At 42.6% G+C, this 23,559-nt stretch overlaps 1 protein-coding gene across 2 annotated transcripts in view; it reads right to left on the bottom strand.

Moving 5' to 3' along the window:
- Positions 1-4,260: 4,260 nt before the first annotated feature.
- The window catches only part of LOC136620886 (sulfotransferase 6B1-like), a 31,155-nt gene continuing 11,856 nt past the window's right edge, over positions 4,261-23,559 (bottom strand). Inside the window, exons 2-7 of one of the 2 annotated variants that reach the window (XM_066595938.1) lie at positions 20,470-20,579; positions 16,788-16,877; positions 13,314-13,440; positions 12,567-12,661; positions 6,672-6,828; positions 4,261-4,709 (exon numbers count right to left, since the gene is read on the bottom strand). In XM_066595938.1, the coding sequence (XP_066452035.1) occupies positions 4,579-4,709; positions 6,672-6,828; positions 12,567-12,661; positions 13,314-13,440; positions 16,788-16,877; positions 20,470-20,579 (710 nt within the window). In that variant the 3' untranslated portion in view covers positions 4,261-4,578. The remainder of the gene's footprint in view (positions 4,710-6,671; positions 6,829-12,566; positions 12,662-13,313; positions 13,441-16,787; positions 16,878-20,469; positions 20,580-23,559) is intronic. The other variant, XM_066595939.1, reaches the window with a different exon arrangement.

Here is a 23,559-nt window from a genome sequence, read left to right as displayed (position 1 = left end):
GCAAATAAAACGACAAAACAAGAATGGAACCAAAATATGGGAAACACTTTACCTTTACAATTAAACACTGTTAAGGGACCTGCATGAAAGCAGGGCGATTGCCCCGATAAGGACGGCCCAGAATGCATGCCTCAGCCCCTAGTTGACTCTACATGGGGAAAGGAAACAAAACCAGAAAACCAGAAAACCAAAATCACAATGCCAACAAATGCAGTATTAACCTGAGATGCACCAAGAAAGAGAACGATCCAGCAGAAATCTTTTGACTGCTAGCCCAGTCAGGGAAAGACGGAGAATCAACCGCAATTCAGCTCAGTCTTCAACCAGGCTAAAGGTCCCAACTAATTATCCACCGGTGTGACTAAGCACGTCACATTAAATTCCACACTCACTGAGCCAGAAGATGTACAAACATCTCCAAAACCAGCACCAGACTATCAGCAAGCCGGCAACAAAAAGTTTCCATTGGTCATCCGACGGCCTCTCGTGAGTGCCGAGAAGCTGGTCAGGTTATTTGGAAGTGGCATCACCATGGGCGTAACTATAGTGGATGCAGGGCATGCGGTTGCACCTGGGCCCAGGAGTCTTAGGGGGCCCATAAGGCCTCTCTTCTCCATATAAGGAGCCCAGTAGTATGAATAAAGCATTATAGTTGGGGGGGCCCTGGATTTTGCATCGGGGCCCCGGATTTTCAAGTTACGCTTCTGGGCATCACCTGACCAGCAGCTCAACGCTCACTAGAGGCCAGCGGGTAATATGTGACGGAGCGCAATGTATTGCTAGGTGAGGGGGTGGAACTCTGTAGCTGCTAAAAGCTACTATGGATACACAGCAGATTCCTGGTCAGAATCTGCTTCGATGGTGTGGACTTTGACAAGTTTCCTTAGGGTGACTACCCACTACAGTTTTTTTTTACTTCGAAATTCGCAGCGTTTTTTTCTGCATGGGGTCTATGGGACCTGTAATGTTAAAATAACGATCGCACAAAATCGCAATTTACTGCAAAATTGGGATTGCGATTTTAACATTACAAATCCCATAGGCCCCTGCAGAAAAAAAACAAAAACGCAGCAAATGTCGTAGTGAAAAGAAAAAAAAACAAACAAAAAAAACTGTAGTGGGTAGTCACCCTAATGCCGAATTTGCCGCAGAAATTTTTGCCGCAGTATCTCTGTTATGTGTGAACATACTCTTGAGGTTGCGTTCAAAGTGTAAATGCTGCTGATCTGCAACCAAATTCTGCATTGCCATTGATGTAAATTTTGGTATCCAGCTGTGGACCCGCTGCTGGTTTGAACCTCTAGTCTCACCTCATATGGAGCCCTCACTGCAGTGCACATCCGTCACTTGGCAACTGCTGCCGCTGGTCAGGTGATGCAGAAGTGGGCAAAACACCTAACTAGCAGCAGTGGCGCTTGGTAATATTTTGATTCTGCTTTAGATGCAGAAATGTTGCGGATTTTGCTGCAGATCTGCAGCATTTTGACTACATGTACCGTATATCCCGGCGTATAAGACGACTTTTCAACCCCAAAAAATCTGCTCTGAAGTCGGGGGTCGTCTTATACGCCGGTAATACAAAAAAAAGAAAGTGTCCAAAAAAAAAAATCATTACTCACCTCCCCCGGTGTTCTGCGACGCTGCTGCAGGCTGTCGCTCCCTCCTGGTCCCCGGCAGAGCATTGCTTTCTGGAGGCAGGGCTTAAAATCCCCGCATCCAGAAAGCTAATACTGTGATTGGCTAACACACGCCGTCAGCCAATCACAGCCATTTAATGACATCATTGAATGGCTGCTGATTGGCTGAAGGTGCATGTGTGTTAGCCAATCACAGCCATTCAATGAGGTCATTGAATGGCTGTGATTGGCTGATGGCGTGTGTTAGCCAATCACAGTATTAGCTTTCTGGAGGCGGGGATTTCAAGCCCTGCGTCCCGAAAGCAATGCTCTGTCGGGGACCAGGAGGGAGCGACAGCCTGCAGCAGTGCCGCAGAATGCCGGGGGAGGCGAGTAATGATTTTTTTTTTGCTCCACTGTATTCCTGGTGTATAAGGTGACAGTTGGGGGGGGGGGGGTCATCTTATATGCCCCGTCGCCTTTTACGCCGGAATATACGGTAATACACCCTTAGGGTTCACACGAGGCGGAATTGACGTGGAAATACCGATGACAATCTTAAGCTCAAGACTAACCAACAAAGTGGACAAGATTCGCAAAAATCCTGTCCACACACTGCGGACAATCCCTTGCGGCGAAGTCGTGCTGAAACCGGCATGCCGCTCAGAATTCAAAGTCGCGGCATGTCAATTTTATCGCCGTTTTTCTCTGCAGGCTGTGTCCTCTTTGCAGAGAGATGGCCGCAGCGGAACAAGCAGCTTTTAAAACAGGTGCCAAAACCTGCAGGACTTCAGCTGCAGAAATCTCGCTGAATTTCAGTGTGGTCCTGCTGCGGACATTCCATGAGACTTCTGCCCCGTGTGAACCCAGCCTCAGGGTACAGTTTTTTTGAGCTACAGCAAGAAGTGGATTCAAAAGACATGGGAAACATAAGAGGAAGTACTTATCCTTCTCACTTCTAGTTTTTGCTCAGAAAAACTGCATCAAAACTAGTCGTCGTTTTCTAAAAAATTCTGTGTATGAAATCAACTTCAAAAGCAACTTCCTACAGACCTTTAGGTTGTATGTTAAAGGGTTTTTCTGTGACGGAGATATAGATGACCTTAGGATAGGACATCGTTATCAGATTTGTGGGAGTTTGCCGCTAGGGACCTCTGCCAATCAGCTGATCGTAGAGTCCAAGATACTCGATGAGCGCCGTAGCCACTTCCCAGGCCTGTGACACCCCTTTCATCCGTTACATGGCTCAAGAGCAGCTCAACCTCACTCAAGTGAAGGCATTGAGCAGCTTTACCAAGAGCAGCCGCTATGAAATGTATGGTGCTGTACTCGCCTGCAGCCACTTCATGCAGCTGATTGATGGGGTCTTCACATAGCTGATTGGCGGGTCTCCAGCAATTTGCTATTGATGACCTATTCTGGTCACAATTCTATTAGTCTTGTAAAACCACTAACGAATTTCATAGAACACAATTACTGCATTGTTAGGCTGCTTTCACATCTTCAGCGGAGGTTCCGTTTTTCTGCTCAGTTTGCGGAGCAGACATCCCCTGGCTGAACGGGCCATCTTCAGATGGAACTGAACAGCGCTGAATGGACCCTATTGACTATAATGAGGTCTGTTTGTTTGGTTTCCGTTCCGCTTAACAACATTTTACCGGAAGAAAAGCCACTGCATGGATGCTCTCCTCCTCTTTGGTGTGCTCTTATGGGGGTGGTTAGGGAACACCTATTCTTCCAACAGCTGCGAGTCCTACAAAGTGGAACCAACTCCTGTGAGGTATTTGTGGCATATAAATTTTGAAATTTCAAACCCCTTAAGGTTGCGTTCACACATTGTGGAAATTCTGGAACAAAACCACAGCATTTTTAGAGGATCTGCAGCAAAACGGCAGGTAAGAGTTAAAGTATAGTTGCAGCAGAAAATCTGCGGCGGTTTTCCCCTCTACATGTGAATAGAATTTGCATTAATCTCATCCCCTTTAATAGCAAACCTTTCCACTGCGGAAAATGTGAAATGCGAATCGACTCTAAAAGTTTTATTGCAGCCCTTAGAAATCAACTTGTCCAGTAGATTCATTACCAAGGTTGGCTGGACAGGGTCGGGTCAAATTCTGCATGCAGGATCCCGTAGCGGAATATAACCCTGTGCTGAGCAGACAGCGGCGCATACCTGTGATTTTTTTTCTTTTTCTTGTACTGCAGATGATAGTCTGCACGGTGATCTGTCGGACATGCGCAGTTCAGGTTTGTTTTTTTTCAAATCACCGCTTTTCCTGCCTTGTCGCTAGGTGATGAGACGGAATCCGCAACCTTTCCACAATGTCATTGTGGAGGGGCTGCAGGCCGGATGGAAACAGTCCGTGCGGAATCCGCACAGAAATAGAGCACATTACGATTTTTTTCCTAAGCATGGGAAAAATTGTAATTGATATCCACTCATGTAGAGGAAAAAAAAGTGTTTTTTTCATAGCATGCTATGGGCAGCATTTGCTGTGGAATCTGGAGGCGGATGCCCGCTCAGATTCTGCAATGCAAATCCGCCCATGTGCAAATTAAAAGAGATCTGTCGCATTTTAGAACTTCTTTAAAAAAAAAACGATCCTGCTGCTAATAGCCTATGTACATATACTACACAAGAAACTAGCTGTGAAAGAGAAATTTTATTAAATCATTTACACATTAAAGGGAATAGAAAATTTAAAGTGACCCTCCAATTCTGGACAAACAAAGATGGCTGCACCACTTCCCTGACTTGCTGATGCACATGTGTGATAGTATACCTCATTAGTCTTATGCACTACACCTGCTTTGATTAACAAGAGCTTTCCACATGAGCAGCATGTAGTGTCTTGGACTACCCATGTGTACTGTGCACAGTGTGCATCGAGTAGTCGGAGAAGCAGTTCGGCCATCTTTGTTTCTCCAAGCCTAGAAGGTCACTTTAAATCTAATGTTTTAATTAGAATGTACAAAATTTGCGATAATTTATCTTCTCTCCAAGTTTTGTTCCTGCAAGATACTTCTCAAACTTGGCATCCACCTCCTTGCTCTGCTCCTCAGTAAAGAGACTCTTCCAGTCCCCAATTTCCCCTTGAAATAAAAAGAAAAAATAGATTTTAATGTATTACTACTACTAGGGATACAGACCTCAAACGTAAAAAACATTCTAATTGTAGGATTGTAAATCCCTCTCACATTCAGTGGCATGAGGCAGCAAATTGAATGTGTTATTATGAGCGAATACAGTAATATTCACTACCAGTGCAAGATATTTGCAATACTGGACAATTACAGAAAAGTATATCACAGTCGCCGGCGGTGGTGTGACAACAGGTTCAGGATCATGCAGCCGCTGACAGACGGAGGTCAGATTTTTTAAAAATAAAAATATAATTTTACTGAACTAAATCCGGCATACTATTTCTGCTCCAGGAGGGCTCGGTACTTGAATGTTGCATACATTTTAACTAGCGTTCCATGATAACAATATGCCTCAACTCTCGGACTGGTGAGGCATCTCCATCTTACTGGTTACTGTCCTTCTTTAAACTAGTGCTGAATACTTCATTTCGGGAGGTCCATGGTGCCATGTACGCATACTAAAGAGTGTCATCTATACATTCCCTCAGATCTCTGCGTACTCACGGACTTGACACACCGTGGGTACAAAAAGGTACATGAAATATGTGCAGTAAAATTCCTTTAATCTGATATTAAAGGGTTCTTCCGGGCTTTAACTATTGATGAATTGCCCTCATGATAGTTCATCAATAGTTAATAAATGGGGGTCTGTCTTTCTGGATCTCCATCAATCAACCAAATGTTGTCAGTACACTAAGACAGGACGTCATCAGGGGTCAAGGCAGGAGTGTCATGTCTGGTACGACTAGTTTACAGAACTGGAGTTGACCAATTGTGGTACAACTGAATGTAACTAAAAACAAGGAACTACAAGAACTAAAATGACAGAATTACCCAAACTAGACCAGACCCTGAAGCAGAGCACCCGACCTGAGAAGGACAACCACACTATGATAGAGATATCAAAATTAACTAAATATGTCTGATTACAAATGCACTGATTCTAAATCCCTGAAGCTAATAGACTTAAATAACCAAAGCTGACAAACTAAAATAACACAATGGCCCTAGGAGAACTATCACAATTCTCTGGCGCAGCATGTGGCAGGTACATAGATGCTATAATCAGTAGGGTGTGTCAAGGACTACATAGCAGCAGAAAGATCCTGATTGGCCGGGCAATCAATCATTGCAGCCCAATAGCAAAAACAAACCAATTAAGTAACTGACTGGTTGGATGAGCTATCAATCATCTGACCAGCCCAGCAACTAAACAGCAAACAGAATGTTTAATAACCCTTGCCTGCCAAGGCGGAAAGAAACAGGCAAGTGCAACGCAAAATCAGAAGTCACTGTGCCACCGACACCATGACATGGATGTAATATAATAGAAATGAGGAGCCAGAAGCAGAATAGAAAGCATCACTTTCATTGATTTTAATGAGATTGAAGTCTTTCCTACAATCACTGATGACATCGGGCTCCACTGCACTGACAGCAGGCTGAAGGATCAGTCGATTGGTGTAAACAGCAGACTCCTCACGATCAACAATTGAGGAGCGATCCTTATTGTAGGTCATCAATAGTAAAAGCCTGGAATATCCCTTTAATTATTTATAATCTGAAATTAGTCTATTCTGAATTATTGGACAGTCATAGAAAAGTATATAAAAGTTTGTTAGTAAAGAGAACCTGGAGAATGATAATACTAAATGATAAAATAAAATCCATATCATTTTGTTTTTTAGCAAACAAGTCTTCTGTCTGCTCAGTCTCCTAGTTCTGGTCTTGGTTTTGCAGGACAAGCTGTATTTTTTATTGATATAAATTAATGTACAGTTTAATACATACAAAAATATAAAAGAAATACCCAAATGGGGAGAACATGGACAAAAAAAATAAAATTTTGACTTTTTTTTAGGGAAAACAACTGGTACAAATTTAGCCTAAGAAGCAGCTTTAACTACTTACCTTTTCGGAAGAAAGCATCAGCAAGTTTTCCGTGTGTATTACTAGATTTTTCTTTCATGGACTTAAAAATAGTTTTCTCTTCAATTTGCAGGATTTGTTCATCAGTCAGATTTAACCCATAGAAGTCATTAATTTTCTTCAGTTCTGCAGGGAGATCCTTTGAGAGAATAAATAGCAAAAGTGTATAAAAAAAATTTGAATAAAAACTTAATAAAAATAGTACTATATCAAAAGGGCAGACTGACCATTTTCTGTACCTTCAAGCATTAAAGTCTTAACAAAACTCACAAAAGGAGTAATACTCCTTACAGGATGACCCCATCCTGTAACTGCGCTGACCCTTCTTGGGTTCACCGCCAGTTTCGGTTTAACCAGCCCCAGCAATATCATGTCCTCTCAGCACGTGATCACTGGAGCCAATCACTGGCTGACAATAGTGTCCACTTGTCACCACTACAGCCAGTGATTAGTCGTGAAAGTCATGTATGGACAAGCTAAGTCACTGCTGGAGTCCAGTAAAAACAAACCAGCAAGGGACCAGGGAAGCTTTGGCGTGGGATCGGTACAGCATTAGTCCTTTTGTTAAAATATATATTTTTTTATAAATTTATATACGATTTTTCGTTTTTTCCCAAAACATCCAGTTTATCACTGTTTATTACTTTTGTATAAGCAAGCAATCAAAACAAACTTGATAATGCATGTTTCACATTGCTGATGGGTTACATGAAACTGGTAACCAGATGGGCCCATCTGGTTCTCTACTGCCGAACCAAGTGGAAGGAATATATATTAATGTGTGGGTGGCGTAAGCTCCCAGACAGAACCCGCCATCCCATTGCTTCTGGTCTTTTCTTGTGCAAATGAGAATAGGGCTCATGCCCCTGCACTGTGACAGCCCTTCAGATATTATGGTCTCCTCTCAGCCTTCTTTTTTGCAAGCTAAACATTCCCAGATCCTATACAGTTCCTCATAGGACATGATTTGCAGACGGCTCACCATCTTGGTAACTCCTCTCTGAACTAGCTCCAGTTTGTCAATGTCTTTTTTAAAGCGGAGTGTCCAGAACTGGACACAGTATTCCAGAGAATAGCTTCCTGCAGCTTTTGTTTGCTATCTATTTACTGAAGACTCTTATCTCCAGCCCAGGGGGAAAGGCAGGGTATCCTAGGATTGGGAATAATGGAGAAGGGCTGGGGAGAAGTATGGTCTCTCGCATACTTTAAGAATTGTCTCCATAGTAGGTCCAATTGTTGGGTGGTCTCTAGCTTCTAGGGGAAGGCCACTTTCTATCTACGGTGATGCTGTTAAGGGCATTGACAAAGCTTCTCTTTCTATGGATATCCATTGTTTGGTGTCCCTGTGTCTATGCCAGTCCACTACTCTAAAGGCCCATTTACATCAGCTGATGATCGCTTAAAAAAAATAAAATAAAAAACCCTGCTAATTGACGATCATTTTAGCGATAATCGGTGCGTCTAAATGTGCGTCTATCATGCGCTGTTCGGGCACTGCTAGCTGATCTTTAAATTCAGTCCAACCTAAAAATCATAGTTCACTCTTATCAGAAGTTCTCCATGTGGAGTGCTGATAGCATTCTTTCCTGTGGAGAACAAAGGATCTGAGCGCAGATACTAGCCTTGAAGGCTTCATTTGCACACTTAATTGGTACTTAAGTAGCTGAGTAGCTACTTAATAGTTTATGCAAAATGATCGCTCAAATCTGTCACTCAACCTATCGTCTGAGTGATCTTTGAGCGATCATCTGCTCGGCCTTAAGTTAGATGCTTGGTGGTATGTCCTAACTTCAAGAAGGTCCAACCCACACACTGATTTAGGTCTCAGTGTGGAGCAGGATACACGAGTCGGTTTGTCTGCCCAGATGAATTTGTCTATTAAGGAGTTTAAGTGTCTGAAGAATTGAGATGGCATGGTGATTGGGAAGGCTTGAAAGAAATACAGGAATTTAGGTAAAATGTTCATTTTAAATATTGTGCATCTCCGCAGCCAAGAAAATAGACCCTTTGTCCAGGCACTCAGGTCTGATTTTATTTCACTAAGCAGGCCTGGATAATTAACTGTGTAAAGATCCTTTGTATTTACAGTCAATTTAATGCCCAGGTATTTCATGAGATCATTAGACCATCGGAAGGAGAAAAACTCCTTCAGATCTGCTACTAGGGGTTGGGGTAGTGATATATTCAGTGCTGTGGACTTTTGAGTTGTGCATATAATCATAATTCTGCTATTAAGTTGGAGAGTGAGATGTGTGGCGTCGTAAGAATAAATAGAAGAGTAAATTAGCCTGTGATAGGATGTGCGAGTAAACTTGAGCCCTCGGTTGTGCTTATTCTGCTACTACTGTACTATCTAAGGTGGTCTTGTGTGTCGTCTCTAGTATCTGCGTCCCAGAAGGTCAATAAGGTGTAAGGTTCTCCCTTTTAATGCAGGACCCTATCTTTATAAGATGTCCCCTTATGACACATTTGTGTGCTTCCCAGACAGACAATGGGTTTGAGTCAGGCAATGCATTATTGTAGAAGTAGTCTTCCAGCGCTTTCTGGGTCTCCGTTTTTGTGAAGGGGTTTTGGATAAGAGATTCAGTAAGCTGAAAATACCATGCCCTATTTAGTGTTGAAGGAAAAACTAGTGACATGGTGATACGGGCATCTGAGAAAGAGATGCTGTTGATAGTTGCCCCTGAGAGGAGAGATAAGTTTGTGTGCTGCATCAGAAAATAGTCTATTCTAGAGTAAGAATTGTGGGGGGAGGTGAGAAAACGTATAGTCTTTGGAGGATGGATATAGGATTCGCTATACATCCATCAATTGGTATTTATGTTAGGTTTCGCATAGTCTATGATATGTGGATGCTGGTTAACTCCCTGACCTTCTGGATGAGTCTAATACTGGGTCTAGTAGAATGTTCCAGTCCCCCCCCCCCCCCCCTTCAGTATCAGGGTGCCCTCTCTGAATTCCTCCAGGACCCTCTCTAAGAAGGAAATCTGGCCGGAGTTGAGCTAGTACACAGCAACCAAAGTGACCAACATGTTGGCTAGCTTATCCTTCATGAACAATCATCTACCCGCGCTGTCCTGCTGCGTCCTGAGGTGTTACCATGTGACTGAGCTGGTGATTGGAATTAAGACACTCTTTGGTTTGGAGTCCAGGTATGCCCTGTGATAGACATCCGGGAAATGCGCACCTGTGAGTGTGGGTATGAAATATTGTCAGAAAGGTGTTTCTTGGATAAAGGCGACATGTGCCCTTTTCTGCCATAGGAGACGGAGGGGGGGCAGACCTTTTTCAGGAACATTTAGAACATTAAAGGTGGAAACCCACTTGCTATACGATAGCCTTGCAATGTGATTGTGAGTAAAAACGCACGATAAAGAAAACCAATGATTTTCAATGGTTTCATTCTCATTTGCGATGTTTTCAATGTAATCTCGCATTGCGAAGATGATATCGCCTATTGTTTTCAATGAGGCCAGCAGCAGTAGCGCTAGCCCCATTAAAAACATAGGGAGAACACTGCGCTCCCCTGACACAGCTGTGACAGCTATGGCTGCGGATTCCTTCAGGAAGAAATCCTCTGTCACAGCTGTGGCAGAAGCCCATGATGCTATCCCATTTCTTTCAATGGGGCTGACACTGCTGCAGCTCCATTGAAAGCAGTGGGTTTGCAGCAATCGTTTTTGGGGGAAGGGCTTGAAATATGAGGGGCTGCTGATAAGTCTTTGGCTTTGTGGTTTTTTTTGTTTCTATGGTAACAAATGTTACATCACATGAAAGCCTTATGTCTCTAATATATGTTTTCAAAATTTTGTGTTTGTAGCTTATGGCAACAGTGATCTAGGCAGTCAGGAAAACAAAATGGTGGAGTCTAAGGCGATATTCACAGCAAATGAGAGCAGAGGAGTGATAAAATTCTTGTTTCTGTAAAGAAAGTCCGTGAAGGATATTCATGGTGATATGTCAGACACATTGGGGGATCAATGCCCTTCATATTCAACAGTTAAGAACTAGGTTGCCAAATTTAAAGCGGGACACTTCAGCACCAATGATGAGGAACGTCCTGGACGACTGAGAGAGGTTGTTGTTCCAGAGATCGTCGATGTTGTGCACAACCTCATACTGGAGAATCTGCGAATTTCAGCTAAAGGAATAGCAGACATCATGGGGACTTCACGTGAACGTGTTTGTGTCATTATCCATGAACATTTGACCATGAAGAAGCCATCTGCAAAGTGGGTCCCCAAATGTTTGACAACAGGTCAGAAAAGCATGCGGGTGAAAACTTCCCGGTCCATTTGTCAGCGTTTCCGGACTGATAAGAACTTCCTGAATGGACAGGTCACTATGGATGAGCCCTGGATTTGCATGACCCTAAAAACCAAGGAGCAGTCAAAAGAGTGGAGGCACAATGGTTCTCCTCACCCAAAGAAGTTCAAGGTCCAAAAATCAGCCACTAAAGTGATGGCGTCTGTGTTCTGGGATAAGGAGAGTGTGCTGCTAGTGGACTACCTTCAAAATAGTTCCACCATCAATGCAAGGTATTACATTGAACTTTTGGACCAATTGAAGGCAGCTCTAAAGGCCAAAAGGCGCGTCAAGCTGTCCAAAGGAATCTTGTTCCTGCAAGACAACACCTCCGCTCACACTGCACAAGCGACCACAGCAAAACTGGTGGAGCTAGGCTTACAACTGGTTGACCACCCACCTTATTCACCAGATCTATCTCCCTCCGACTATCATCTGTTTCCAAACCTAAAGAAACACTTCAAGGGGACCAAATTTCACACTTTTTCTGATACCATGGCTGCTACGGATGACTGGTTTGAGGCACAAACGAAATCTTTTTTGCGAGGCTTACAGAACTTGAAATACCGATGTAAGAAGTGTGTTAACATCAGTGGAAAGTATGTGGAATAAATGTAAAGTTTCATCTTCCTATCTCATTTCTTTCTGGGTATGGCCAAAGACTTATCAGCAGCCCCTCGTATAAGCCCTTCCCTGAAAATCATAGCAAGCTTTTAAAAAAAGTTTAACTCACCTAGAAGAGCCATCTGGTTCTTCTCTCCAGCCCCGACAATCTTCTCTGTTCTGAAGACTGGGGATTGAAACATCCCCGCCTCCAGAAAGCGCTGCCTCTGATTGGCTGAATGCTGTGGCCAATCATTCAATGACAGCTGTGCACTGCTTCTGATAGGCTACATTGCTCAGCCAATTAGAGGCAGCGCTTTCTGGAGGCAGGGATTTTTCAATTCCCGGCCTCCAGAACAGAGAAAATGACTGCCATGTCTGGAGAGAAGAGACGAATGGCTCTTCTAGGTGAGTTAAACTTTTTTTAACTGTTCTTTTCACTGCGTATTGCGCACGCAAATATGTTTGCGTGAATCCGGCCTAAGAGGAAATAGATGTGTAATGCCTTATTCTTGCATTTGCACCTCATGCACACAACAGAGCTCCCATTATGGAGTCTCATGCTCTCTGTGGAAGCTTCTTTGGATTACATGTACAAGGCTGCAAAGATCACGCCAATTTTCTTTCAAATTAAGATGTACTCTAACAGCAATGACCTCTGTTAGCGTCCATATGAGATCACGGACATCTAATACGGAAGGCCATCTCCACAACAATGAGAGCCTTATTACGACGCTGTACAGAGTGCAATGTGGCTTATAATCCACTTTCTATACTAAAAAATAAAAAAACTTGCATAATTTGACCCGAGTCCACATGAGCGACCTGCAGCCACGCTTGTGGAAATTAATGCCCCAATTTTCAAGTTCATCCTGGAGGAAAACTGAAGGCAAAATGCATCTTTAAGTTAGTTCTGATGAACACAAGCCCTTCCTTCTACTACTGGCAGTGTAAAACACCCGTACTCACCGCCTTCATGTCCTCAAATGTCAGTACCAAGATATTCCCATCGTCTATGTGTCTGTCCCAGCCGAGGTGATAATCAAAGTATGATCCGAAGAGGACTGCAGCGGAGAACAGACACAATTAGTCAGGACCCCAAGGCCAGTTTCATTTTTTGGTGCGTACATGCCCTTGCTACTTGTGCACGCAAGCACGCTCACATTGATTTCAATGGACAATTAGTTTAACATGTGCTATTTTCGTACACAATATTGCGCAGCGGGATGCAAAATTTGCCAACAGACAGAAATTTCTTTTTGCTTTTTTCAAATATAGGATTCTATATATATTTTTTTTAATATTTGGTATCGCTGTACTCATACTGACCCGCAGAATACGATAAAATGTGACTGTTACTCCACTATGAAAAATAAAAAACCCTGAAAATGGTTCAATTGTGGTTTTTTTCCTCACTTCGTACCACTTTGAAATCTTTAAAAATCTTCCAATACATTATTTATAATACATTAAATGGTACCATTGAAAAATACAGTTCATCCCACAAAACACAAATCGTCATGTAGATGTGTCACCGGGAAAAAAAAAATTATGTTTTTTTGTTCTAAAAGGAGAACAGAACTGCAGAATGTGACCTAGACGCAGGCACATCAGTGACCTTCGGTTATGAAAAGGTTAAGCAGCCATGGTACATTAGGGATCAAGAACTATTGCAACATAAAGTCTTTTTACATAATACAAATATTGATAAATTACCATCTCCACTTATAAAGTCCTTGAAAAACAGGTCCCAGGAGCTGTACGTGGGGAGCACTGGGAGGTTGTTTGTGAAGTGGTAATAAGAGACAGCTGCATCTTTTGGGTTCCGCATGATGATTAAGATCTGTAAAAAAATATATAGTTTTGTTATTAGTGCTGCTTGCAGGAGATCATATATGACGAAAGCCCTGACTCACTCATTCTCCAACTTCCCGATGTCATAGAAACTTGAAATTTGGCACGAGCATTGAATAGGTCATAAATAGGAAAAGCTAATGGGTCCCAACTCGATTATTCAATTCTCAGTGCAAAAGAATTAGCGTCCAAATTTTACATACGTAATCTAATTCTCTCACTTCCTGATGTCATTTTATATAAAGGATACGTCGCATGGTTACCTCCACGTGGTGTTTCCTGGGTAATGCAGAGAACTATGCAAAATCGTGAACATATTTTTTCCTCGGTATCTCTAAAGTAACCACGACTTCATAAGATTTTCCGTGTAAACACCAGATAAACACCAGTACCAAATGAACTCGGTCGAAGCCGGGTATATCAGCTTGTTACAGATAATTTTATAATGACCTTTTATTGCATGAAAATTTACTACTTTCACAGCGCATCTCTGCTGCTCATCTGCTTATAAGGTTGCAGTCATATGCCACCGACTGTCACATGTTGCACAGCATTCCTCTGCCCCTGTTGGCTCCCTCCTTTGTCCATAGGGTTTGTGCATGCTCCTGCCCCCTATCTTAAACATGCACTCCCTAATCCTGTCCCTCCCCAATCAGCAGTCATCACCTTGTATATTGGGCATCCTTCCCCCATGGTGGATGCTTAAGCAATTGGTCTCATTATACAAATAGGGTGAATAGAGAAATCACTCATACATGGCATCATCATGTCTGTGATGACATGTACTATTAATTTGAGCATGGAGAAATCACTCATACATGGCATCATCATGTCTGTGATGACATGTACTATTAATTTCAGCATGCTATTTAGCATGCCAGCAAAAACATAAAAAAAGGCAAAATGCTTTTTTTGTTCATTTTACCTCCCAAAAAGCACAAATTGATCAAAAATGCCATATGTAACCCAAAATAGTACAAATAAAAACTACAGCTTGTGACACAAAAAAACAATTCCTCACAGACCTTCGCTCATGGAAAAAAAAAAGTTATTGGACTTAGCAATGCAGTGATGTAAAAATAAGAATTTCAAAAAATTGGAAAAACCTAAAATATATATATATATATATATATATATATATATTTATATATATATATATATATATCTTTCTAATCGTACTGACCCACAGGAACAAAAAAGTATTGTGTCATTTATGCTGTATAATTGACATTAAAATAAGTAACAATTGCAGCATTGATGAGTTTTCTCTCCCTGCTATCAAAAGTTTTATAAAACATTATGTGTAGGGGTTTAACTAAAAGGTCAGGGGCCCCGAGTGCAAAAATTCAGCTTAGGCCTCACACCATATGCATACCTAAATCGAGCTGCCTGATCTATTTTTTTCATTTTCACATTTAACGCATCTCCTCACCCATCACAATGATGGGATGGATTAAAAAGCGCTGTACGAGGTGTTCAAAAAAATGTTGCTTGAAATTACGGTAAAAATGCCACGATGTTGAGCTGCATTTTTTGAACGCATGTGTGAGAGTGGCCTTACGGAGTGTTCGTGTTTTTGTTGTACTTTTGAACCACAACAAAAAAAAAACAAAAAAAAAACACACTTAAAAAAAAAACTACATGCAGTATTCAAAGGCCACAAACATTTTTAAGAAACTACATAAACTCTTAAAAACTACATGTGTTTTTGATGCATTTTTAAAATTTTAATTATATACATGGAGAGGTATAACTTATACCAGCTGTAGAGAGATAGATATACGAGAGTGAGGGCTCCCACCCACTGGCGATATTTTCTCCACTGCGATGCGATTCTAAAGTTAAAGTCTGGCATCGCAGTGCGAGAAAAAAAAAAAAAAAAATCATACTCACCTCTCTTGCGCTCAGCCGCATCCTCCTGCTGGCTCCTCGGCACGGCTATGAAGCTCTTTCATCATGAATGAATAGCTAAGAGTTATGTGTGATTGGCTGAGCGCTCAGCCAATAGCTAAGCAGTAGCTGTTATTGGCTGAGCTCTCAGCCAATCTGCACAGCTCTTTCAGGAGGTGGGGATTTTTAAATCCCCGACTGCTGAAAGAGCTTCATAGCAGTACCGGGGAGCCAGCAGGAGGGCTCGGCTGAGCGCAGGAGAGGTGAGTAAGATTTTTTTTTAAATTATTTTTTTTTTTTCCACACTGATTGATGATTAATCGGGGAAGGGCTTATATTTTAAGCCCTTCCCCGATAATCATTCTGCAGGGCTTGGCTGAAACCATTGATTTTCCCCCACGGCATTCTCCCTATGCTTTCAATGGGGCTGTCGCTAGCCCCATTGAAAGCACTTGCGATATGCCCGTTCTATACCGGCCTCTTTCTTGCGCTGCAAGATTTTTCTCGTGCTCTTGCAGTGCAAGAAAGAAAATATCGCCAGTGGGTGGGAGCCCTGATACATATACACAAGATAGATAAATGAGAGAGACAGACAGACAGACATCCCAGGGCCTGGACCACTTCTCCGGGTGAGGCGAACAGCAGGGCACACATACGTGGCCACCTTACAGCAGGAGACAGGAGCATCAAGAAGATAATGTCATCATCCTGCTCCACTCTGCTTAGGCTTCCTCTCCGGCTGGTCGCACTGCCGGCTGCTTGATTGGTGTTGGTGGGGTGGGGGGGGGGGTCGACCGACAGTGCCACCAGCAGTTAATGCACTGAAAGTGCATTTGTATATGGCGGAGAGAGGCCTCTGAGCCCCCTCAGCGCAGGGGCCCAGTCACCATTGCTACCATGGCGACCCCTGATGGTACGCTAATGATTATATGCACCTAAAAAAGTACCAATAAAAACTCCAGTTCTCCATGTAAAAAACAAAAACCTTACATGACGATGTCTACAGAAAAATAAAAAAAAGTTATGGCTTTTGAGAAGTAGAGATGAAAATCCCTCGAATTGTCGAGTCCTTATAAGGTTAAACCTGCGCAGAATAACCTTGCTTCATGACACAATACAAACTAAAAGCAGATTTTTTAATTTATGGAGAACAGCAACCTGTGCCGAATCAGCCCTGCTGAGAGGAGATTCAGGATACTGAAACTGAGACCCCTCAGGGGATATATCTTTGTATAAATCTATAAATATTACTACTAATAGAAGCCTAAGCCCCAAGCCCATGCTGTATATTCTCTCTCATGCCTTATCCCAGACTGGGACACATCCTATATAGAGTATCTATAGAGGTTATGGAAAGTAACAGCTACTGTATACATAACCAGATACTATACCTGTTTGTATAACTAGATACTATGGTAAACATGTAGCTATAACCAAATACTATACCTTGGTCTTCTTCGCGAAGAAAGATTTTGGGACATTCTCATAGGCAAGATGTGAAGCTAGCACTCTTGGTGAAGGTTGTTGCTCTAAGTTCTTAAGAGAAAAAGGAAAAAATAAAAAATAAATCTAAAAAACCATTGCGTTTAAAATTATTTCTACCGACGGAGGGGATTCCGAACAGCAGCGCATTTTTTCTGCAACATGCAGCTCAAGATCGTGTGAATGGGTGATTTAAATGCTAAAGTTCGGAACTTGATCGAAACAAATCGTCCGTTCACGTGATTTTTAGCAAAGTTAGCTGTGATTTTTTTGTGCACAGAATTTTTGCACTTTTAGGTCACTTGTGTGAACGAGCCCTAACACAAACATGATGAAAGATGCAGCAAAATCCCGGTAAAACTCCTGGCTGGGGACTTGTCACACAGGACAAAAATAAAGGCCCGTTTACACAGGATGGTTATGCTAACACAAAAAAACCCCACAAAAGATTAAATGAGCGAAAATGAACGATAATCTTCCAGCATAAAACGCAGCCAATGACTGAAAGACAAACGATGAATTGTTCGCTTTTCGTTCATTTTATGCAGGTATAATAATCATCATTGGCTCGTTCAGTTTAAATACCGATCATTCAGTCATTCTCAGTCATTTGTACAGCGGATGCTGTATAACACGCAGCTCCCGATCGTGTGAACGGGCAATTTCACTGTTAATAAAGCTTGAGACTGGATAGCTGGAAATCACCCGTTTATGTCTTTCTCTTCTCTTTTGCACACTTAGCCACAAATTTTTTGGCATGCCTCTTCTGCGTGAAAATGACGCCAGTGTGAAAGAGGCCTTAGGGTGTGTCACAGGCATTTGCGCAAATATGCTTGCTGCAGTGTATTTGTGCATGAACAAGATTTGGAGAGGGTAATCAGTCTGTTGGAGAGGGTAATCAGTCTGTTGGAGAGGGTAATCAGTCTGTTGCATGTGTGTCATTGTGTGCATGTGTGGCGCTTATTATTGTTCTTTATTATACGCCAGTTCATATGCACACGCAACACTCCCCATTCATGGAATTAAATGGCTCTTAATGGCTAATTATCTCCAGCTGTGTTCTTTCTCTGTGTTTTGCACAATCTCACACCCTTCACCTTCCGTATTTGCGCATAGACTTCAATGGCAGTTTTGCTGCACAAAACGCAGAAACAGAGCAGGACCTTTTTTTTGTGCTCACAAGATGCGCTTATGAGAACAAACATATTGAAATCAATGGGTTCTATTCCCTGTGTTTAGCGCGCATTCTGCAATTAAAAACGCTACAAAATCCACACTAATTGACAAAATTTGCATCTGAGCTGCGGACAATTCCATCCCGTGTGAAAAGTCCCTAAGGATTTCAGGTCTACCTGCAGTAAAACTTGAACATGTATGACAGGAAAGCTATAAGGAGGTGCTTCCTATCCTAATCCGTACCGCTGGGTGTTGTGCTACAGTTGTGGACAAGTCTGGTATAAAGATAAGGGTCTGTAGTATACAATTATCGTTTGAATGAGCAAACGAGTTCACCCATTCGCTCGGGCAACCAGTTAATACAGCAGATACATTGTTGGCTCGTTCAGTCTTTTACATGGAATCTTAGGCTACAAATATCTTTTATCTTAACAAGAAACAAACATACAAAGTCTGAATCTGGATTAAAAGACCGCGGCATTTATTTAAACTGGGTTAAAACATATTAAATATCATAAAATATATAAAATGTAGACTCAGTCCGTCCACCTCAAGTCTACCAAATATAATAAAATCAAATATATTATAACCTGTAGGCTTAGTCTTGCATACTCCAGTCTACAGCACAAAAGTCCTTTTAATAACCTTTCTGTCCACCCACAGGAGGCGGGCGACATCCCCCGTTTAAATTGCTGCGACAAAGCATTCACATCACGAAAAAAACATTGGGCAAGTGGGCGGGGCAACCTTGAATGCTGTGAGGAAAACTGACAGGATTCTGCAGCTTGACTTAATGATATCTCCCCTCTTCTTCCCGCTCAAACCTCCACCAATCACAGCCTGTTGCTAGGCCTTTGCCACACAGAGACCCTCTCTCCTGATAGGTCACTGCCATTATCTTCTTGGCCAATCATTCTCTGTCGCCAGGCTTCCCAGCTTCCATAGCAGACTCCTCATATTATAGCTGACCCTAGAGTGACAATTAAAAAAACAGGTTAGAACGCCACCCCCTGCCCCCCATCCCCAATACAAACCATTTCCATCTACCTTTTATTAGAGTTATTAACCCTTTCTGCCCCCAGATTCCATGAGGCCTCAGTCCCCTAGCGTACCTCTGCCGTACATTCGCTGTATAAGTGATAAGGGACTGAACGACCGCTGATTAAATCAAATGATAAGTGAACGAGCCAACGGTGATTTTTATGCCTGCATAATGGCTCCTTCACATAGAGGTATACGCTATTGCGCATGCTGTAGCACAACGTATTTGTGCTATGAAAGCGGTCGACTTGCGAGCGTATCGGCGCATTTTACTGTACTTTTTGCGCACACAGGGTCAGTTCACATGAGCGCACAACACCCCATCGTGATTTAAAAGCTTATTTAGCCTATTGAAGTTCAGATGTGCTCCCATTTTCACAGAATTGCGCAGTGTATTACGCATTTCAGCACCTTCTATAGACTTCTATGGGGAGACTTGGCACACAAAAATAGAGCTTGCTGTGTTTGTCCATAAACGTTTGCTTACAAAAAAGGGAAATGAGAGCAAACCTGTTAATATCAATGGCTTCCATTCTCAGCATATTGCAGGCACAAATTTTGCGAGAACAAATACGCGTGCAAGTCCGTCCATCTGAAGGAACCCTAAAATGTATGATGAATGAAGCACTTTGGTTGTTGGCCTTTGTTTAGACTAAAAGATTATCATTCACTTTTAATCATTTGAACAATTTTTTGCACAATAATCATTCCATCTAAGGGAGGCTTCACATGGGCGTATGTGCAAAGAGGCTTGCGATAGCGTCACCTTTTATGCTTTGAAGCTTGCTCTATTGCACTTTTTAGGACATTTTTATGTACTTTTAGCGCTACTGGGGACGGTTTACATTGGTGCAGGGCACACCCATGCCGTGAGTTAAAAGGCAGCCTAACTGGTCCTCATTGTTTTCGATTTTCCTATTTTCCTATGAAATTCTGCAGTTCATTGCGCAATTTTATAGGAATCAGGTGCACATCCATTGAGTTATATAGTGCTTTAAGTGTGCAAATGCAAAAAAAAAAAAAAATAGAGCATGTTGCGCACAGGAGCAGAAAAAAACCCCCACAAAAGTGAATGAACCCATTGAAAACAATGTTTTATGCCCTGCACAAAAGTTGAGGAAGAGCGAGTTGTCCACCTCTCTGCGGCTCAAGGCCCTTTTAAGGTGGCTTCGTGTGAAGTCTCCTTAATAGGGCCTTGAGCCGCAGGGAGGTGGACAACTCGCTCTCCCTTAACTTTTTTGTTTCCGAGAAGAGACTGGTTTCCACCAACAACTTTCTGTCTTCCAGGCGGTCATAAAGTGTTTGCCAGCCGCAGGTGCTTGCCTCAGTGAGGGAGTTTTCCGTATTTCTTGCTCTTGAGTAATACGGTTGTAATTCCACACATTATATTCAGCATCTAATAATCTTATAGTTATGTAAAGTGACAAACCTCATATTTTTCTGGTTTTCCAAACTCAAACATGATTCTATCCACTGTCGGCTCCTTCCCGTGAACCTCAAGCAGCATTTCATGAAGTATTGTTTTTGACCAGTGTGTTCCTGGAACATCATAAATACAAATTCTATTTATGTTACAGGAGTAACGAATGCTATAAAACACGATACACGACATATAAGGGTGTTTTCACATCTGTGTTGGGGATTCCTGTTCGGGAAGCAGGAAAAGGCAATCCCCATGACCAAACGGTTCTGTCCAGAGTCCAAACAGTATCGGGCAGACTCCATTGACTATAATGGGAACCGTCCACTTTCCACCCAGCTTTTGGAAAGAATAAAAAGCATTGCATTCGGCCCCTTTCCTCCGGTATATTCAACCATATGACAGGAGGTTCCTACCTAGATGTCAAACCAGCTTCAAGCATTTTCTTTAATTGTCATAATGTTTTTATTATGACAAAATAGACCATGCAGAAATATTTCTGGGGGAAAAAAAATTTCAATTGGAAATTGTCTAGAGAACATTGTTCACTATAATTTCACCAGGCATTGTAGCCTCATATTAGCCAACAGCGGAGATCTCAGTGGTTGTTGCCCAACTTTGAGCTAATCTGTGGCCCCCTAGAGAGGCAACTATAGTCTTTAGTTATTTTCAGGTGGGCATCAGTTCAAAAAAACAAAGTCTCTTACAAGCATCTAAAAGTAATAAGGCCCCCACTGTGGCCTTTTAGTAAGAAAAAAAAAAAAATTTATAACACACATGTGTTCTAGTCACTGGGTAATCGGCAGCACAAATACACTTGTTTGAATGAGTCCCTACAAAGAACATAGATATATACGTCTTCTGTGACTTGCTCAGTCAGTCAAGTACCATTTATGTACACAAGGTCTAGGATCGGGAAGTTGAACTGAAGAAAAAAAAACAAAATATTCAGCTATGGCTTACGGTATTGTATGCACTAAATGCTGACGGCCCCAAGATCGGGTCAGAGCAGAACTTAGGGAACTTGTGTTCCTGGGGTTGAGGGTTATACTGATAACGACATAATGGCCAGCCAAGTACTGCCCCTACTCCAGTAGCCACATACTAGGTGACACTACGACATGTCGTTCTGTAGCACGGGCATCACCTCTACCAACATCTGTAGATATTACTATATTCTGATAAGCTGGAAACTGCAGTCGGATCAACCCACTTTTGATATATGGCAAGTCACACTCAGAAGACGCTGCCAAAAAGCGTGGGTTATGAGATGGATTTTGCAAAAATCTCGTCCACATGCCGCGAACAAACGGTGCGGAAACGGCCATACGACACCGAAATTAAATACGCAGCATGTCCATTCTTTTTTTCTGCGGCAGCCTCTCTCTCCTCTATGAGGAGAGATGGCCACAGCAAAAATGCAGGCAGCAAAACCACTCCAAAACCTGCAGCTGCTGTTTTCCAGCTGAAGTCACATGGATTTCCAGTGCGGCCAATCTGTGAGAATTCTGCTGGAAATCTGTCCTGTGTGAACCAAGCCTATGTTGCAAACCAAGATCTGCTGAAAACGGCCCCTCCAGCATCCAAACACTTTTGTATTCACATTTGCATACTGGTGAAGACAAGTGTAGGTTTCCTAGCTGGGAAATTTCCCCCCGCCCCCCCCCCCCCCCCCCTGTATTTGTCACACCGTGCTGCCGCTCACCTGCCGCTTCTTCTGTTATGGTCAGTCATTTCCCCTATTTTCGCAGCAGATGCCACATCCATTTGCATGCACAGTCCTTGCCTTTGCCCATAGGGGATGAGAATGCTTCTGTCTGCATCTTTTGTGATCGCATCCCCAAGCTATACCCTCTAAGCCCTGGCTATATTGGCCATTCTTCACCTAAGAAGGATGCTTAACAAGCTGGTTCAACAATTGTCACTTCTCTATTCCTGACCTTTCTGGATTATGCTATCCGCCTGCCTAACCCAGACTGTCTACCATATTGAACCTGTTCTGCCAGCCCTGACCTTTTGCCCGTTTCCCATATTGAACTGTATGTATGCTGCCTGCCCTGACCTTGGCTATTCTCTCGGTTATGTCTGTGTTCATACCCTCCGGAACCGAACCTTCAATTCTATTCTGCTGCGGAATTAATGACGTTTTCGGGAATTGTCGCTGTGGATTTCTAACATACATGAGATGTGATTCCGCAATTAAAGTCTGTGGGAAGAAAAAGAAGAGAAAAAAAATGGAAGAAATTCTGCAAGATTCCGCTGTTCGGCTAACTTCACACAGGCAAGTGCAATATGGGTCCGTGAATCCCGCTCCCATATCGCGCTCGCCATCCATGTGAAATTCACATGTATGCAAGGCGGTTTCAGGGCAAAACAGCTGTGCATCACTACGGGGACACAGGGATTTCCCGACGCGGCTGTCACAGCCATGGCAGAGGATTGCGGAGTTTCTTCCATTGTTTTCAGGGGGCCAGCAATGCTGCTGCTGGCCCCATTGAACATAACAGGCGTTGCGATGCGGGGAAACATCGCTCATGTGTATAACGCCATTCAAAAGAATGGAGTTATACACATATTCTTCTTGCAACGCACAAATATTGCACGATTTTATTGCCTGTGTGAAGCCGGCCTCAAGAACGTAACAAAATCTGCACTAGTTGAGAAACATCAGCATCTGTGCTGCATGCTGTAGACAATTCCTTCCTGTGTGATAGGTCTTTAAAAGCTGATTCACCAACGAAGAATCTGTTAAAATATATAATAACTTTATTAATGACTTTTAAAATCTAGACACAAAACATAATAGATCCTGAGGGCCCTCGGGAATATATCTTTTTGATGAAAGAAAGATGTTTTATTCCTTGGTGTCTCAGTTACGTAAACCGTCTCTTAAGTATCCCTGCTATTCAATCGGTAACGGGTGGTTCAAACCACTTATGAGGTATTTATTAGAGATGAGCGAGCATACTCGTCCGAGCTTGATGCTCGTTCGAGTATTAGGGTACTCGAGATACTCGTTACTCGAGACGAGCACCACGTAGTACTCGAGTCAATTCTATTTCCTTCCCTGCATGTTTAGCGCCATTTTGTAGCCAATAG

Source organism: Eleutherodactylus coqui, chromosome 3 (genome assembly GCF_035609145.1).
Source record: "Eleutherodactylus coqui strain aEleCoq1 chromosome 3, aEleCoq1.hap1, whole genome shotgun sequence".
NCBI lineage: Eukaryota > Metazoa > Chordata > Amphibia > Anura > Eleutherodactylidae > Eleutherodactylus > Eleutherodactylus coqui.
Note: the sequence above shows the minus strand (reverse complement) of the source record. Positions and strands in the feature narration are given on the sequence as shown.